The sequence below is a fragment of the Miscanthus floridulus genome, chromosome 12, assembly GCF_019320115.1.
Source record: "Miscanthus floridulus cultivar M001 chromosome 12, ASM1932011v1, whole genome shotgun sequence".
NCBI lineage: Eukaryota > Viridiplantae > Streptophyta > Magnoliopsida > Poales > Poaceae > Miscanthus > Miscanthus floridulus.
The window spans coordinates 74770724-74789873 of record NC_089591.1 but is presented as its reverse complement, the minus strand read 5'-3'; the positions used below and the strand labels follow the sequence as shown (position 1 = coordinate 74789873).

The 19150-nt window shown below is 42.9% G+C and overlaps 2 protein-coding genes and 1 pseudogene across 2 annotated transcripts; all 3 read right to left on the bottom strand.

Annotated features, from left to right (window-relative positions):
• Window positions 1-5061: 5061 nt before the first annotated feature.
• LOC136496158 (anthocyanidin reductase ((2S)-flavan-3-ol-forming)-like) lies at window positions 5062-5471 on the bottom strand. The gene is made up of 2 exons (XM_066491857.1): window positions 5314-5471; window positions 5062-5209 (listed from the first exon to the last, which is right to left on the bottom strand). Exons 1-2 carry the CDS (start codon window positions 5469-5471, stop codon window positions 5062-5064), a joined length of 306 nt encoding a protein of 101 aa, XP_066347954.1.
• A 5508-nt stretch (window positions 5472-10979) lies between these two features.
• On the bottom strand, window positions 10980-12342 carry LOC136497613 (anthocyanidin reductase ((2S)-flavan-3-ol-forming)-like; annotated as a pseudogene).
• Window positions 12343-16081: 3739 nt separating this feature from the next.
• Window positions 16082-18759, bottom strand: LOC136497612 (uncharacterized). Its single transcript, XM_066493463.1, has 3 exons — window positions 18654-18759; window positions 16357-17226; window positions 16082-16262 (listed from the first exon to the last, which is right to left on the bottom strand). Exons 1-2 carry the CDS (start codon window positions 18685-18687, stop codon window positions 16562-16564), a joined length of 699 nt encoding a protein of 232 aa, XP_066349560.1. The 5' UTR covers window positions 18688-18759; the 3' UTR covers window positions 16082-16262; window positions 16357-16561.
• Between the last annotated feature and the right edge of the window lie 391 nt (window positions 18760-19150).

The following is a 19150-nucleotide window of genomic DNA, read 5'->3' as shown; positions in this document are numbered from 1 at the left end:
TGAGAAAAATCACCGTGTCAACCTTGTTCTTCCCATTGGTTTGCATCCTCATTACACAAGCTTGTATTTACTTTCATATACATTGTGCTTGTGTAGTTGCTCTTGTAATTAGTTAGCTTGTGTAGCTCACTAGTTATCTTCTTGCTTGTGTAGCATAGAAGTAGCTTCCTTGCGTAACTAATTTGGTTTGTGTAACCTTGTTAGTCACATTGCTTAGTTTGTGTAGCTAAATAATTACACTCTCTAATTTGGCATTGGTTGCCTTGTTATTGAGCTTTGCTAGTGAGCTTAGTTTGCTTTGTGCTTTTGTTTACTAGCATATGTAGGAGCTCCCTTGTTGCTTGGAGTACTAGTGGCATAGGTTTATGTGACCTTGCTTCTAGAATTGGTTAAGTGAGCTCTAGCTAGCCCGGCACCTTTGTTGCTTAATTAGTATCTTTGGAAGGTGCTACAGAATATAGATAGAGGGGTGTAGTCTTGGCTAGACCGATAGTTTTAATTTCGCACTTGTTTAGGTTAGCCGACACAATTAATTTTAGAAAGAACTATTCACTCCCCCCTCTAGTCCGCCATCTCGACCTTACACGTATGCCATCGGGATTGCTGAACACAGTGGCCGAACGAGAGGTTTAGGACAGAACATTTCTTGGGAGCATGGTTTACCTAACGACAGAGATACGTACAGAAGCCAGCAGAGAAGGAAGGATGAGGAAGCAACGTGGATCAGCAGGTTGTAGGAATATGTTCGTGAGTCACGAGAGGCGTTGCTTTAAGCACGGGAGCGCGAAAAAGACATGCAAGCTAGAATGCAGGACGAAATCATAAAGCAAGTGCAAATAGCAATGAGTGCTCAAAGGCAGGCATCAGATCCAGGAATCAACATTAATATTAGCCCCCCTAATCAGTTGAAAAGCAGCTGCGCTTCCACGGAGTTGCCAAATTAAGATGACGTAATGCTACGTTTCCCCGTGGATGACATCACTTCACCGTTTACATCATGTGAGTTACATATTCTAAAAGGGAATGCCATAATCATGGTGGCTCTCGGTGTTTTTTCTCCTCCAGATCCTACCAAGACACCAAGAATCCATGGGGCAATAATACCATCTGGATATGTTAGCGTCTCAGTGGATAGAGTTAACAAAGGTTTTAGTGATCTGGCTCTTGACATTCTAGGAGGTGATAGGGAGAAGACTCTAGGAGAAGCAGAGAAGATATTCATACTATGGCGCAAGTGCTACATCATTATTTCTAGGGTCTCTAGTCCACCGCCGCTTCCTCAACTGCCAGACAATAGGTGCGGACAAAAGTGAACGAAACAATTTTCACTAATTTTTCTATTGACATACATGATTAATAATAATAATTTCTTATACCTAATTATTCTTTTTTGTACTCACACAGCAGGGCCTCCGCCAACCTAAATCCAATTATTCAATCTCCAGATCATCATAGTGCTCCGGGCAATGATTATGCAACGCCGCCACCGCCGCCACCGCCAAGGAGGTCTCCAACGCCTCCAAGGAGGTCTCCAACAGCTGCCCCGCCTCCCTTCATGACCAAGAAGCAGCCAGCTCCTAAGAGGTCCGCCCCGCAAACGAAGCCGTTGGCCCACCAGCCGGCAAAGAAGAAAGCCTCCTCTAATCTAGTTATTCCCCAAAAACTGGCTTACGAGAAAAGTGAAAAGGAATTAAATGCTGCAGTACAAAAAGATGTGAGCAGTTTCTTTGAAAAAGTAAGAAAGCAACGAGAAGCGAGGGAGAACCTAGAGAAACCGTACTTCTACCTACCTCTAGATCTTCTAAGAAAGAAGGTGGACCAGAAAAAGCGAGAATCTCAAAAGACCCTGCCAAAATCGGACTACGACCGCTCTCTCACCAAGTCATTTGAGGTGACGCAGAAAAAGACTAGAGTAGGGAAAGGTGTTGCACAACTCGGACAACAATCGCAACAATTAGTCCCCCCTTTTGTCATTCGTAATGAATATGGTTCAAACTTAGACGTACTGGACGTCGATTTTGAGGACCTGGCTCGGTTTTACGAGGATACCGGTTTGGACCTTGCTCAAGTGCTCGCTGAAGGACCATCTGCTTCGAAAGTGGATCCTTGGAAGAAATTTAAACATAGAAAGAGTCTATACAACCCTGAGGCCTTAGGTGAACTAGGTACGCAAATGTACCTGCTAAACAAGTGGTACATGGCGGCGTGTGAACGGGGAGAGAACTTTATTTCTGTCAGAGTTAGAAACCAACATTACTTCTATGGCGATGACGTTATATATGTCGAGTTTTTAGAATTACACCAACTATGCCACCTGGACTCTCTTGACAAAAGTCTCATTAGCTGCTATTGTCTGTAAGTGTGATTATTTTCTACTATTAAAGTGTATATATATAAAGCTACATGTATATATATAAATTATATATCCTCACACTATATTTTTATATATGCAGATATGAGATGACAGAACTCAGAAAGAGAAAGGATAATGATGTTGATTTCGTTAATCCAAATGTCGTATTCAAACACCCTAATCCCCGCCTCAATGGAAAGCTGAACTCGAGAAAAATATCATGAGATTCTTAGTGAACCAACAAAATAAGGACATACTCTTCCCCTACAACTTCAAGTGAGTGTTAAATAATTAATGTCGATCATATGGACATTTGTTCAATTATTTGCTTACAGCTATCTCCCATATATATATGTTGACTCTAGTTAATGTCGATTTTTATTTATGTATAAAAACATATGCAGCAATCACTGGATATTGATGGTCATCGATATGGCCAATAGTCGGTTGAGCATCTTATACTCGTTAAGAAAAGAGCAAACAGAGTACCAAGACATGATAGATATTATCCAAGGATAATTTGGTCTCTCTAACAACTATATATACCCCGATCTCTTAACTGCAACAATTATTAAAGGCCAAATTAATTTTTTATTTTATTGGGCGCAGTGTTTGAAAAAGTTTCATTGAGGAACACCACATGAAACATTATAAAGCGCCACTGGATGTAATCGCACACAAAGTAAGTACTAACTACATTTATATATATAATTCAATTAACACCATACATGCTTTCAATTCACCGGATCTTTTTTCTCGTAAAAATGGGTTCTGAGGTAAGAACAGGAGAACAACTACTGCGGATACTATGTTTGTGAGTTCATCATGGCGTACTAAAAAAGAACTAACCTCAAAGTACATTATATAAATATATTCATATATTCACAAATTTTTTTTATTGCTCATATATATAAGCAATCACGTGACCAATACACACACACACATATATATATATATATATATATATATATATATTAATACTTTTCTTTTAATTTTTATTGAAGACTCTATGGTTGAAGGAAAAAGTCATACGACGTGACCAACTGAAAGCAATTCAAGAGACCATAGCAGGATTTCTTAATGACCAAGTCCTAAACCCCGCCGGCGAGTTCTACAATAACGTGAACGAAACATGGAAGCCAAACCAGATGGAGTGAATTTGTTATCCCAAGGATATGATAGAATATACAATGCAAGCTTTATTTGTAATATATATATATATATATATATATATATATATATATATATATATATACATATATACATATTATATGTACATAAAATAACGTACAATATATATATATATATATATATATATATATATATATATATATACACACACACACTTTAGTTTGTACAAAATGTTCGAACATTATAAATGTGTAGAATACATATATTATTAGCAGCGTAGAATGCGTATTGGAAAACCTATTCGAAAACCAAAACGAATCATCAATTGAAAATAGAAACAAAAAAAATGAAAAAAAGAAAACCTTTAGTTCCGGTTGGTAATACCAACCGGGACTAAAAGGCTAAAAGGCCGGCCCACGTGGCCAGGCCGGGAGGCCTCTTTAGCCCCGGTTGGTATTACCAACCGGGAGTAAAGGTGGACCTTTAGTCCTGGGCGCAAAACCGGGACTAAAGAAGGGGCCCTTTAGTCCCGAATTCGTGCTCTCGGTTTTAAAACCGGGACCGAAGGAGGTTGAGAACCAGGAGTACATCAAGTTTCTCTACTAGTGTTAGGCTCATTGATTAACCTATCTAACGCATGAACATCTAAACCGACCGACTCGTTGCATATGACGATGCCTTAATTGTGGACTGCATGCATGCATGCATGCTGACATCCCCCCATGCTTGCCATTCTTTGGAGATGTGTATTCGCTAAAGCGTAGCAATATGTTTCATGGATCTTAAAATGAACACAAGTTAGCTAACGACCCTTTTTCTTCAATTTTCTTTTTTGACACAGCCGCAACCATGGGATATAATATGGAAAAAAGAAACCTCTCTTGTTGCATACTTCCTCCATCCTTTTTAACTATCGTTCTCACTTCCCGAAAAATTAAACGTACTAAACTTTAACAAAATATATATAAACAAATATTATGTTTTTATGGTACATAATTAGTATCATTAGATGATTGTTGAATCTATTTTCAAAAAAATCCCCTCAACCATAGTACAAAATAAAATTTCATAGGAAATAACAAAAGTGTCGTGTCTTTTGCTAATTGACTAAATGTATACGCACATAGATTAGATAAAACTAAATCAACAGCACATCATTAACGTCGACTTACAAAGCTCCAATCTAAATGTATTTTCTTTGCTTCTTGTCTTGTTTCTTTTGCACGTTAATTAGCTCCTATATATGAATATGATCTTAGCCGGAATATATAGTATACTAACTAGTACGTATCCCCTCCTTTTTTTTGTTTTTTTTTCATCAAATAAAATTTCTCTAAGTGGAATAATATAGCTATTGCTATCAGCAGTAGCACATGTTTTTTTTACGTATATAAGTGCACTACCACATGTCCAAATGTACATGTACTCTAGTTAATTAAGACATCAGAATGTCCAACAGTGATAACTGATGCATACAACATGAACAAAGAAAAAAAAAAGGGGGGGGGGGGGGGTGTTCTAGTAGTCATTCTTCGTAGCTTCTTGTTCTGTGAAACCAACTCCAGACGTTCCATCAGCTAGCTAGGTAGAATCCCGAGGGCCTTGCCATACTCGACAACGTCGTCGTACATACTATCTAGGGTCTTGTACTTGAACTCGAAACCTTCCTTCACCAGATTCCCCGACGACAGGCACACTCTTGGCTCCTCGAGCAGCTTGCCGGAGCTGCAAGTTCACGACAGCACGACGAGTCGATCGACGACCGCTAGCTCATTAGTGCGAACACGCTTGGCAAAGTTGAGAGCTCAGGAGGAGCCGACGGTTCTTACAGGTTTGTTTCCACGTCGTACTGCGGGTACTTGTGTGCCAGGAAGCGCGCCAGCTGGACGACGGTCGTGTTCAGACCGCAGCAGAGGTAACTCCCTGTGGACGTCTCCTTCTCGGCGACGAATATCTCGGTGCGGCAGAGGTTGTCGACGTCAACCATGGGCACCCCACCGATACAGATGGGCAAGAGGCCGGCATGGCCCGATGGGGTCGGGCCGACAAGGCACGTCATGCCCTGTGGGCTGTGCCTCTCGGGCACGTGGGTCTAGCCTTCGGCCTAGGCACGACACTGTGGGCCGATTTTCGTGCCGTGCCGACCCGTTAAGCACGGCAATAGCTCCATTTGCGTACCCTTAAATCCAGTTTGATCCGTTTTTTTATCCGGAACAATGTTTTTCTTTCACATATTCCTTCAGATTCATCTAAATTCCTTCAAATTCCTCCAAGCGAACGGGACCAATATTTACGGACCGTGCCAGCCCACAGCTTGGTCTCACATGTAACACCTCAAAAAACTCATCTCACAACCATAGTTTTAAATTTCAATCAACATTCACAGAATAACACTCACAGTTTCGATCAACATTCACAGCCATATTTCCATTCATCAACTAAGTAGTAAGAACATATCATAGAATGACTTAGATCATAGAGTGACTTAGATAACAAAATGAGCTGTTTTGTGCAATGTTGTCTCATTAAAAATCTTTCTAGATAAAATTCACCTTTGTGAGAAACCATAGAAAGAAAAAAAAAGATTACAGCCACCTCATAAGATTGTATTAAGTTATTACAGACCATTGTTCAAATGCAAATGTTACACAAGTGAGTGAGTGACAAGTCCACTCTCAACTCACACAAAAGCACAAGTCCACTCTCAACCTCAGTCTCACTCTCAGTCACCAGCAACAGCAGCTCCATCTTCATCTTCATCAACATACAAATTCTTTAATGCTTCTTCAAGCTCTTTGTTGTCAGCAACTACATGTTGTTTCCTATTTTCTCCTAACTCCCAGTCTTTACAAGTAGGTCAGCATCTCAATAGTTTTCGGTAACAAGCGTCGGCGCCGTTCTTCAATGATCCTTCCTGACAAGCTGAAACAAGATCCTGAAACAAGTAGACACAGGAACTAACATAATATCTTTGGCCATTATAGATAGGATTGGATATGTTAGTTTATAGTCACACCACCAAAGAAGTTTGTCAAAATCATCCTCATAAGAAGTGACATTGTCACTGTCTAAATAGACCGAGAGTTCAGAAGCAGCAGAGGTAGAAGAAGATAAAGTGGTGGCAGAGGAAGGACCAACAACACCTGCTCCTCCAAAGATTCTTCTCCAAACCTGTTTTCTCTTACCTATATGGTTTGAAGGCTGTGTAACCCTTTGAGACCTAGCTGCACCAAACTTCTTCTCATATTTGTTAAACAATTTATATAATTCAGTTTTCACATCAGTATAGTATGAATTGTACTGAGTACCTGTGCTTTCAGCAAGTAATTGGAGAACCCTATGAAAACCTCTCATCTTAGCTCTATGATCAAGAATGAATGCATATGAGTATAATAGAGTTATGTCTTGCCAATATTTAAGGAATTTAGGCTTCATAGGATACATAATTTGTCTAAGATTCTGATCTCTTTCAGCAGCATGCAAATCAGATGCAATCTACAAAACATGGTGCAGAACAAGTGGACTGGTGTGATAATAAACACTAGATAAAACAGCAATGTAGTCATAGAAGAGTTTCAGGAACTCCAATATCTTCTCAACAACATACCAGTGATTTGGAGACAACAATGCAGATCCATAATTTGAATTAATGAACACAGAAAAAACTTCACTATATGGAACCAAGTGTTTCAGCATAAGATAAGTAGCCTTTTATCTAACATCCATATCCAAGCCAAACTTTCTAGGTCTAACACCCTTAGTATTACGGTAGTTCTTGAACATAGCAATTCTTTGATTAGAGGAATTCAAGAAATTAATTGCAGTTCTAAAATCTTCTAGGTAAGGTTTCAACCTCTTTAGTCCAGATTTAACAATCAGATTAATTATATGACACGCACAATGTTGATGCACAAGAGTATACTTACGTTTATTAGGATCTAAAGGCTCAGGTGAAGGATCAAAACCCAAATAACCAGCAAACATGGTTGCCAAAGTTTCCATAGCTTTAGTATTAGAAGAAGCATTATATAAAGTGATAGCAAAAATCTTATTAATCAGACCAAACTCCTAAACCACAGCCAGCAGCAACTCTTTCAGCAATGTTTTCGCCAGAATGTTTTACTTCAATCAACCTAAGACCAATAACATTTTTCTATAACTCCCAATCAATATTCACATAGTGAGCAACAACACTAATATAGTCCTCCATAGCATTACCAGACCAAATGTCTGAAGTCAAAGCAACAGATGAAGCAACAGACAACATAAAATTCTTAAGCATATCACGACATTCATTAAATAGCTTACCATGATATCTAGTGGTGGTCCGTCTAGAAGACTTAACGAACCTAGGGTTATTAGCATGAACAATATAGTCCTCGAAGGCCTCTCTCTCACCTATACCTAATGGAAGATCAAGCTTAGCAATTAACCGGCACAACTCAGATCGAGCCACAGCAGGATTATAGTTTCAGTTATGCACATAACCATCAGGATTAAATGCAAGCCTAGACTGAACCCTAGCAGCATGATCAATATTTTTCCAATAAGATTTTTGGTGTCTAATCAAATGACCAGTACCAGCAGCAGATCTAGCACTCAAAACAACCTTACACATTCTACAAATAGCAGTAGTTCGAATCTTGTTACCACTCACCTCCTCATAGATCTCCTCAAAATTAGCCTAGACAGCAGACTTGCGCTTACCAGCAGCAGAAGAGGTTGGAGTACCGTTACCGTCTGTGCTGTTGGTGTTGGAGGCCACCGCCGTCCCTGTCGCCGTCGCCGCCGCCCCTGCATCACCGCCATTCAGATCGATCGGAGCAGGGCCGCTACCAACGTCGACACCGAACAACGCTGCAGCAGCATCACTGACGTCATCGTCGGGGGGCAGCCCTGCCGCGATCAAGTCCTCGTTGCTGGTGACAGGATAAATGATATCATCATCTGCCATTGGGTCCTCAGCAGCGGACGGCAGCTCTCCAGCCCCGTTCCTCAACGGTGCGCACGGTCGCCTTGCTCACTCTATGCCGCAGCTAGAGGACGAAGCATCAGCAACCAGTGTTATCCTAAACGCTAAACGGTAAACAGTCGGTCACCTACCGTTTAGCCCATTATTTGGGCAAAACGGATGTTTAAACGGGAAAAACGGTCGTTTAAACGGTCAAAACAACCGATTAAACGAAAACGGTGTACCACCGTGTAGCGTTTAAACGGTGTGTAAACGGGATAAACGGCAATTTAGACGAACAATGTCGGCAACCGACCTACAAAAGGAGAATGTCAGAACTCAGAAGGATGAAAGGGTTAGGGTTAGGGTTAGCTCTTACCTGCGCATCCAAAGCCCGATGCCGGAGAAGACCAGGGCCACAGAGGCAACGAGAACGGATTCGCAAGGACGGCGAGCCTAGTCACCGTCTGCCCCGTCTTCACCGTGGGCGCGGCGCCGGCACCGAGCGCACGTACCAGCGTCCCCAGCTGCCTCTCCCTTCTATCCGGTGAGGCCGAGATCGCGATCGTCAGTTCTTGCGTCTTCTTTTCATGGCACGCGCGTCGGCTTCTCTGCTTCGATCGCATGATTGTTTCAGGCGACGAGGCAGAGTTCGGCGTGCTGAGAGCCCTTGAGATGGGGACGTCTGCCGCGCCGAGGTGTTCCTCGCCGAGCAGGAGGCGGCCGCGGGGAGGTACCTCTGCTGCGGCCTCAACACGACCATCCTCCAGCTCGCACGTTTCCTGTCTGAGAAGTACCCGCAGTACACTGTGAAGACGAATCTGCAGTAAGAATCGGCTTCCGCCGAGCTCTCAACTCTGACACTTGCTTTGCAGTTTTGCACTGACGAACGAACGAACGATGGCTAGTGATTTACTATGCGCTTCCACTTTGCCTGCAGCTCCGGCGATCTGCTTGAGAAGCCGAGAGTACGCGTGTCGTCCGGGAAACTGGTGAAGGAAGGGTTCGATTACAAGTACAAGATGCTGGATGGGATGTATGATGGCATGATAGACTACGGCAAGGCCTTGGGAATTCTGCCATAGTATAATGTTACTCCTCTGCTTTGTATGCATGATCACAATTTTAGAACTCCAAACCAAGTTCGTTCAGAATAATGTGGAGCCGATCCCAAACTCCACTTTAATTTATTTTCCTGGATCGGAGTCTATGGTGCTTCCATGTTTGGCTAGCGAAGTTTGAAGTGAAGGAATTCTAAATATACTGTATAGAAGAGCATCTTCAAGAGATTAGCCAAATCATTTTCTAAAGGTAAATATGACTATTATTGAAGGAAAAACGTCTTCAACAGACTCTGTAAATGACTCTCTAAATTTAGTAGCTCTTCATTCCACCTCATCTGCTCTCTACTTTTGGATAGCCCACCGCACTAGCCATCCTTTATAGAGTCTGTTGATATTTTTTTTTTGTCAAATCTATTTTAGAAAATACCTAAATTAGTAAATTTGGCTAATCTTTTTTTTTTGACTAACCTCTTGGAGGAGTCTGTTTGGCAGAGTTTCTACACCAGCTTTAGAAGCAGTTTGTTCAATTTCTTACCAAAACCGGTGAAAAAGAAACTTCTCCCGTGGAGTTTGGGAGATTTTTTTTCTAACCCTTTTTTAAAACAAATTCTAAATCTAACATTATTGTTTTTTTATTTTAAAATCTAACCCGTTTGGCCACGTCTAAGTCCCTGCCGCGGCCAAAACGCGCTGCCGTGCCACATGCATCGGCGCGGCACGGTCTGCCACGGTGGACAATGATTTTCACATGGAAAACCTCGCCGCCAACCAGGTTGGCGTGGCAAGACGTAAATTTAGAAAAATTGTATGGTTTTCATGCAGTCTTGGATGAAGATGATCTTTATATGAAAATTGTAGCTCTCGACAAGATCTACAATTTTGTAGTTATGAGTTTTTTCATTTGAAGTATTTAAGATGACAAAAAAAATTAAATAAAGTTTCAGCAGTATATTAATCGCGTACAAACGCTTGTATCCTCGGAAAAATCATATCTTTCTTATACGGTGTCAAATGGAGATACTTTCTATATGAAAGTTGTAGCTCTCGATGGGTTCTACAAATTTGTAGTTTTGAGTTTTTGCATTTGAGATCATTAAGATGCTCAAAAAAATAATATAAACTTTTAGCATCGTATTAATTGCGTACAAGCGCTTGTCGCCTGGAAAAATCATATCTTTTTGTATGGTGCCAAGAAGATACTTTTTCCCTAAAAGTTGTAGCTCTTGATGAGATCTACAACTTTATAGTTTTAAGTTGTTTCATTTGAGGTCGTTATCTTGGGCGCGCAACATGACTGATTATAAGACTGAAGACTTTGTTTTCTTTTATAATTTGTACGGGAGTGAGAAAGTTTATTTTGCCGCAACAAAAAAACCACAAGACAATACGAAAGACAAAATGCATAGCATAAAGGCATTTTGTCGTGACAGAATTGATTGTTTATAGTGACAATTCTTTTGGTCGACAATACTAGTTTTAATGGTATGAACAAATCTCTTTCTTTCTGGAAAATGGCGTCAGCGATTGAAATACTTTTGAATGATTTCAAAGAGTTCAAACCAACTGCACTTATTTTGCCTTCTAACGTGACAGAGGTACAGAAACAGAACCTCATCATATAGGTACTGGCTGAACTGCTACGGTTCAGTAAACTTGTAAGTTGTTCTGCAGGAGGGTTCTGACTCTTCAATTCCTGATCGCTGGCCGAAAGCAGAGGAGCACCACATCAGCTGGGCAGGATTCCCAGGGCCTTGCCATACTCGACCATGTCGTCGTACATGTCATCCAGCGTCCTGTACCTGAACTCGAACCCTTCCCTCACCAGCTTCTCGGACGACAGACGCACTCTCGGCTTCTGAAGCAGCTCGCCGGAGCTGCTTGCAAAATTGGAGGCAAACGACATCAGTCAGTCACCGGTGGCCAAATTGTTGTCAGAATCCAGAGCTGCGAAGCCGGTTCTTTCTTACAGCAGGTTCGTTTTCACGCCCTACTGCAGGTATTTATCCGCGAGGAAACGCGCGAGCTCGGCGATGGTCGTGTTGAGGCTGCAGCAGATGTACCTCCCCGCTGCCGCGTCCTCCTCGGCGACGAACTGCTCGGCGCGCCAGAGGTCGTCGTCGTGGACCAGCGGCACGCACCCGGTGGCCCTCTCGTTGGCGTCCAGCACCGCGAACTCCACCTCGTCGCCTGAAAATGGTACCACATGACCACCATATGCATGTGTGCCATGCACACCAAACCTCGTCGCCTTGAGCCTCACCGGATAGAAGGAAGAGGCAGTTTGGGACGCTGGTGCGGACCTTGGGTGCCGGCGCCGCGCCGACGGTGGCGACGGGGCAAACGGTGACGAGGCTGATGCGGTGCTTCTCCGCGAACCTGCACGCCTCCTTCTCCAGGAGCACGTTGGACACCGGGTACGCCTGCAATGCAAGCAAGCACATCCAGCAGCGCCGTCGTTCTCAACTTCTCGGCGTCGTCAAAGCTGCCATCTCCATCCAAGTCGGCGCGGAAGACCTCCAGGTGGCCAAGCGCCTGCAGGTCCTTGAGGTGGGAGTTCTTCTCCATGTCATCTGGGATTTAGAATCATCTCAATGAAGCACTTTAATTTCAGACTAGACGCATCACTGCTAACTATCATCAATATCCTCTGTACATGAAAATGAACGGACACGAAACAAGACTGGACTAAAGGAGATTGTCAAAGAATCAAACCGAGGTTCCTGACCGCCGTCTTGACGGCGTAGCCCTTCTCCAGTTGCATCTTGATGAGCGCGGAGGCGATGTACCCGTTCCCTCCGGTCACGCACGCTGTCTTCTTCTTGTCGCTGCCCGCCATTGGGGCACTTACGCCGGTCACCACTGTTAGACTCTAGAGATCACCTAGGGTAGAATCTAGTCGGGTGGTTCTTTGTATTTGGGATGAATAAGTAGAAAACCTAATGAACCGTACTACAGAGTGATAGAGAGAGAAGAATGGATGGGAGTGTACAGACCATCGGAGGGCGCCGTCGAGGAGGATCCGGCCATCTCGTTCGGTCGGTGACGTTCTGCGCACGAGCAGCGATGGTCGGAGAAGAGTTGGTGAAGTCCGGCGATGCAGTAGCGGTGCAGTCAGGCCGACGGTGATGACGGTGGCGTCTTCCCGTCGTTGGCTGCGCACCCTTACTAGATCGGACTTAGGGTTTGTTGGTGGGGCGGAGTGGCTCACGGTGAACCTCGGACCATGAGCCGCCGGCTCCCACCACTTTATATAGCGCAGTGCGATGAGGCCCACCAACCATGTAGGGTTGGACGCCCCCGATCAGGGCGCGTGATCAAGACCCAATAGGCCATTGGGCTTATTGGCTGGGAGATCATTCCAACATTATTCCCCTTGATCTCACACTATTACTTTTATCTTTAAACTTTAAACTTCAATCCTTTTCTCCTTACTCATTTCTTCACAGATGATTCATAGAGCATGTTTCATCGTCACGGTCAATCGCCGATAGATTTAACCGCTACAATCTACGTCTCTGATCTGAAATAGATACATTAACTTTTAGGCCCTTTATAGTCCAGGAATCATAGGTTTTTCCTTAAACCCATGCTGGCTACATGTTCTCTGAACACGTTGGGTGGTAAGCCTTTTATAAGCGGATCCGCGAGCATCTTTTCGGTACTTATATGCTCAAGACTTATCATTTGATCCCGGACTCTATCCTTCACAACATAATACTTTATGTCAATGTGTTTGGCAGCACCACTTGACCTATTATTATGAACATACTGTACTGCTGGATTATTATCGCAGTATAACTTCAGTGGTCTATAAATGTCGTCAACCACTTTTAAACCGGGTATGAACTTCTTTAGCTAGTTCACCTGTCCCGTTGCCTCATAACACGCTACAAACTCGGCATACATTGTGGACGATATGGTGACGATTTGCTTTGAGCTTTTCCATGAAATAGCTCCCCCTACGAGAGTGAACACATATGCAGACGTGGATTTTCTATTATCTCCCGCATAATCAGAATCTGAATATCCCACTATATGGAGTGAATCAGATCTTCTATATGTCATCATGAGGCCTTTCGTTCTTTGCAAATAACGCAAGACTTTCTTTACTAATTTCCAGTATTCTATTCCAGGATTGCTTTGGAATCTGCCAAGTAACCCGGTAACAAATGCCAAGTCAGGGCGCGTGCATACTGAGCATATTGCAAGCTTCCGACAGCTGAAGCATATGGAACCACTTTCATTTGATCGATCTCATATTGGTTCATGGGGCATTGAAAATCACCATATCTGTCGCCCTTGACTATAGGAGCAGGTGAGGGACTACATTTGTGCATACTGAATTTCTTTAAGATCTTTTCAATGTATGCCTTTTGTGATAGTCCTAATACCCCTTTACTTCTATATCGGTGAATCTCGATCCCTAGAACGAACGAAGCTTCACCAAGATCTTTCATATCAAACTTTGTGGACAAAAACTTCTTTGTCTCTAGTAGTAGACTGACATCACTACTAGCAAGTAAGATATCATCCACATACAGGACAAGGAAGATAAACTTCCCATTTTTAAACTTTGTATAGACACAATTGTTCTCAACATTCTCTTTAAACTCAAAATTCTTTATTGTCTGGTCAAACTTCAAGTACCACTGTCTTGAAGTTTGTTTTAATTCATAAATGGATTTCTTTAGGCGGCATCCCATTCGTTCTTTTCCTTCCATGACAAAACCTTTCGGTTGTGCCATGTAGACATTTTCCTCTAAGTCTCCATTAAGAAATGCCGTCTTTACATCCATCTGATGTAATTCTAGATCGTAATGTGCCACTAATACCATTATAATTCTGAAGGAATCTTTACATGAGACTGGAGAAAAGGTCTCATTGTAATCAATCCTCACTCTTTACGTAAAGCCTTTTGCCACAAGTCGGGCTTTATATCTCTCTATATTTTCTTGAGAGTCAAGTTTTGTCTTGTAGACCCATTTACAACCTACTGTTTTAGCTCCTTTAAGAATTATCTCTAAATCCCAAACTTTATTGGCATTCATTGATTTCATTTCATCTTCCATGGCCTCAAGCCACTTTGATAAATGATCACTTCTTATGGCTTCTTCAAATGAGGTGGGATCATCCTCCATTTGAAACTCTTCAGTATTATAGATTTCATAATGATCAGAAATAGCTGATCTTCTAACTCTTTGAGACCTTCTAAGGGTCTCCACATTTGGCACATTTACTGTTTGAGGCTGTTGTTTCTCCCCCTCATGTGTGGCAATAGGGTCTGTAGGATTCTGAACCATGGGTTCCTCATCCTCATTTATTGTTGCCATAGGAGGAATAACAACAGGTGCTGGCACCACAACATCTTACGTTGTAGGTGTAGCAGCCGCAGGTAGCTCGAAAAATGGCTCCTGAACCATCAGAGTGGGTGCATACACCTGTTTCTCCTCAAGATTAATTTCTCGAGCTACCATGCTCCCCCTTATCATTTTATCCTCTAGGAAGACAGCGTGTCTCGTTTCCACAAACTTTGTATGTCTATCTGGACAGTAGAAACAAAAACCTTTTGACTTTTCTGCGTAGCCAATGAAATGACAACTTACTGTTTTTGGATCTAACTTCCTAATGTTTGGGTTAAATACTTTAGCCTCAGTAGGACTCCCCCACACTCGTAAGTGTTTTAGTGAGGGTACTCTTCCTGTCCATAATTCATACGGTGTTTTGGGCACCGACTTACTTGGTACTCTATTGAGAATATGAATGGCGGTTTTTAACGCCTCCATTCACAGGCTCAACAGTAAGGTAGAGTAACTTATCATACTACGCACCATATCCATCAGGGTATGGTTACGCCTTTCAGCTACTCTATTCTGCTGAGGTTCGTCCGGTGTTGAATACTGGGCGACTATACCATTCTCCCGTAAGAACCTTGCAAAAGGTCCAGGAACTTGTCCATATGGGGTATGCCGACCGTAGTACTCCCCCCACGGTCAGACCTGACTATCTTAATCTTTAAATCATGCTGATTTTCAACTTCTGCTTTAAATATTTTGAATTTATCTAATGCTTCTGTTCTTTCTTTAATTGGATAAATGTAGCCAAAACGAGAGTAATCATCTGTGAATGTTATGAATGAATCATAACCATCCACACTTTTCACAGAAAAAGGACCACATATGTCTGTGTGAATTATCTCTAAAATTCCTGTGCTTTGTTTGGCATCCTTTTTAATTTTCTTTACATACTTTTCTTTAATACATTCTGTACATTGCTCTAAGTCAGAGAACTCCAATGGAGGAAGAATTTCATTCTTAACTAGTTTCTCTATTCTCCCCCTCGAAATATGGCCTAAACGACAGTGCCATAATTTCGACGATACATTAGGAGTTTTCTTTCGTTTTTTGTTTGCATTGTTCGATGAGGATACATTCTCATTCACATCACATACGGAATTCACATTTTCACGAAGTGAAAACAAATAAAGCTCATCTTGTCAGAAGGCAAGACCAATACATCTATTATTAAACAATATCTGACATTTGCCATTTCCAAAATGGCAATCATAACCATCGTGGTCCAACTTTGAAACACTAATCAAGTTTCTTTGCAAAGAAGGTACTAAAGAACAGCTCTAAGAAAAAGTATGAAGCCATCAGTAAAGCTCTAAAGGAAGATCACCAACGGCCTCAACATCTGCTTGTACTCCATTTGCGACTTTAATGAAACTTTCGCTTCTTTGCAAAGTTCTCATCGAACGGAATCCCTGTAAAGAATAGTTGCACTTGAATCAATCCACCAAGTAGATTTTGAAAACTTGATATACAAGGATTCATTTACAAACGTAATAATGTTCTCACCTTTCTTTTTCATAATCAACTTTAGGAAATCGGGACAATCTATCTTGTAATGTCCCATCTTCTTGTAGTGGAGACATTGATCTTTATCCACTGGGAATTGCTTGTTCTGAGACTGTTGCATGGGACCCTTTCCAGGTGACTTGGAGGAAGAACTGTTATTATAGTTCTTTTTCTTATTATCTTTTAGGTAGTTGATAGTACCACCCTATGAAACTTTTATTCTTTCCTCCTCCTGCACACACATGGCTATGAGCTTTTCTAGATCCCATTTCTCGGGCTGTATGTTGTAATTAACAACAAAAGTATCAAATTCTTTAGGCAAAGAAGCAAAAATCAAATGAATAAGAAACTCATCCTTGAGTGCCAAATCCATTGGTTTGAGCTTAGATACCAAATTGCTCATTCTCAGTATGTGCTCTCTAATGCCACTGCCGCCACTAGAGTACCTTTCTGTCACCAGATGCTTGATCAGCTGGGTTGCATATGTCTTTGAAGAGCCAGTGAACTGACTCTTTATTCTTTCTAGGTACTCTGTGACCGTGTCACAGTCTGGAACTGAGCCCACTATTGCAGGCTCAATTGTATTCTTTATCACAGCCAAATATTTCTTATTGGTTGTGACCCACTTTCTATGTTCGAGGTCAAAAGACATCTTTACGGGAGCAAAGTCCCACTCTCTGTTCTGCCATGCAGCATCAGTCTCATCAGTCTCCCTCACCGGTGCCACAGGTTCTTTGGGACACGGTGTGGTGACTACCCAGTCAACCTCAGCCAAAATGAAGACCATGTCGATCTTTTTCTTCCATTCAATGTAGTTATCCCCTTTGAGAGTTGGGATATCTTTGATATAAGCCATCAAGGAGTATCCTCCTGAAAACACAATTTCTCTTTAAAATGAGAACATAATATAATAACAACAATTGCATGCTTTAGTTTCAACTATGGTCAAAATTAAAACATACAATTTATCCTTTTATATTAATTCTACATCACCGTTGGGCAGAAATAGAATTAATGTATGACAAAAAACCATAATAACATCATAATATTGTCATTAATCAATGTTGGTCAGAATAATAATAATATTATAATAATCTGATAACATGTCTATTTTTCAAAATTAAATTCTCCCGTTGGTTCGAATTTAATAATGAAAACAACAACTTTAAATACGCAGCGGAAACTGTGAATAAAATTCTCGTGATAATATTTTCGAGAAGCAACTTTACTTTTTACCGAACAAAAAATATCGTTGGATAAATTTTGTACAGAAATTATCTTCAAATTCAATTCAAATTCATCAAATATGAATCAAATCAGTTTCTGGAAAAGGAAAAAACTAAATAATTTTTTTTACTATGCATATGCATTTCGGCCCGAAGGCCTCGGTAAAGTAGCCCAGCGCGGAGCATGGCCCGGCTCGCGCGCCGCTTCTCCCCGTGCCCAGGCTGTAACCTGGGCCTGGGCTAGGAAAGAGGCCCAGCTAGCCACGGCACCGCCCGCCTCGATCAGCGCCGTCCATCCAGATCGGACGGACGAGCGCGCGCCGCGGGGAAACAAAACCCCATCCCGGCCGCGGGTTCCCTAAACCCTAGGTCATTCTCCCCCTCCCCTTCTCTCTCATCGCGCAGCGCATCTCTGAGAACCAGCCGCAGCAACAGCCGTCCTCGGTGGCCGATGGAGAAGAAGAAGGGCTCCGCCCCGCGCCCTCTCGCCGACGTGCGTGCTCGCCCGAGGCTGAGCACGTCGCCGTCGAGGGGCCGCATGGTGGTGCCCTGTTGCCGTGACCGCACATGCGAGGTGCAGTGCGGCTCGTTGTTCTGTCCCGCGCGCCGTTCGGGAGCGACGCCACGGTCTCCTTTCCGCGCGGTGGCGATGCCGCCGGCGGTGGGAAAAGCCCAGGTAGGCTCCCTATCTTTAGGGTTAGGGTTGGTTCTATTGGATCCGAATCGAATTCGAACTCCACTTTTTTTTCTTTTCATTCGCTTTTCTTTGCTTTTGATTCGGAAACCCTAAATCTACACCCTAGGCCGACGAACTGCTAGGGTTAGGGTTCTTTGTTGAAACCGTGTCCACTTTTCCCGTACCCGATCTAGGGTTAGGGTTCGATTTGCTTTTCTTTCCCCGATCCAGATCTACGAACTAGACAAGCGTCTGATACCATTGTTAGACTCCAGAGATCACCTAGGGTAGAATCTAGTCGGGTGGTTCTTTGTATTTGGGATGAACAAGTAGAAAACCTAATGAACCGTACTACAGAGTGATAGAGAGAGGAGAGTGGATGGGAGTGTACAGACCATCGGAGGGCGCCGTCGAGGAGGATCCGGCCATCTCGTTCGGTCGGTGACGTTCTGCGGACGGGCAGCGATGGTCGGAAAAGAGTTGGTGAAGTCCGGCGATGCAGTAGCGGTGCAGTCAGGCCAACGGTGATGACGGTGGCGTCTTCCCGTCGCTGGCTGCGCACCCTTACTAGATCGGACTTAGGATTTGTTGGTGGGGCGGAGTGGCTCACGGTGAACCTCGGACCATGAGCCGCCGGCCCCCACCACTTTATATAGCGCAGTGCGACGGGACCCACCAACCATGTAGGGTTGGGCGCCCCCGATCAGGGCGCGTGACCAAGGCCCAATAGGCCGTTGGGCTTATTGGCTGGGAGATCATTTCAACAACCACCTCCCTCTCATGAAAAGCCAAACAGGGCTCACAACTAGCTCTCGACAGGCAGCACTGACACTGAGACCCGTCGTCGTCGATTTGGTGGCAAGTGACTGTCAAGGGCCATCGCTATATAGAC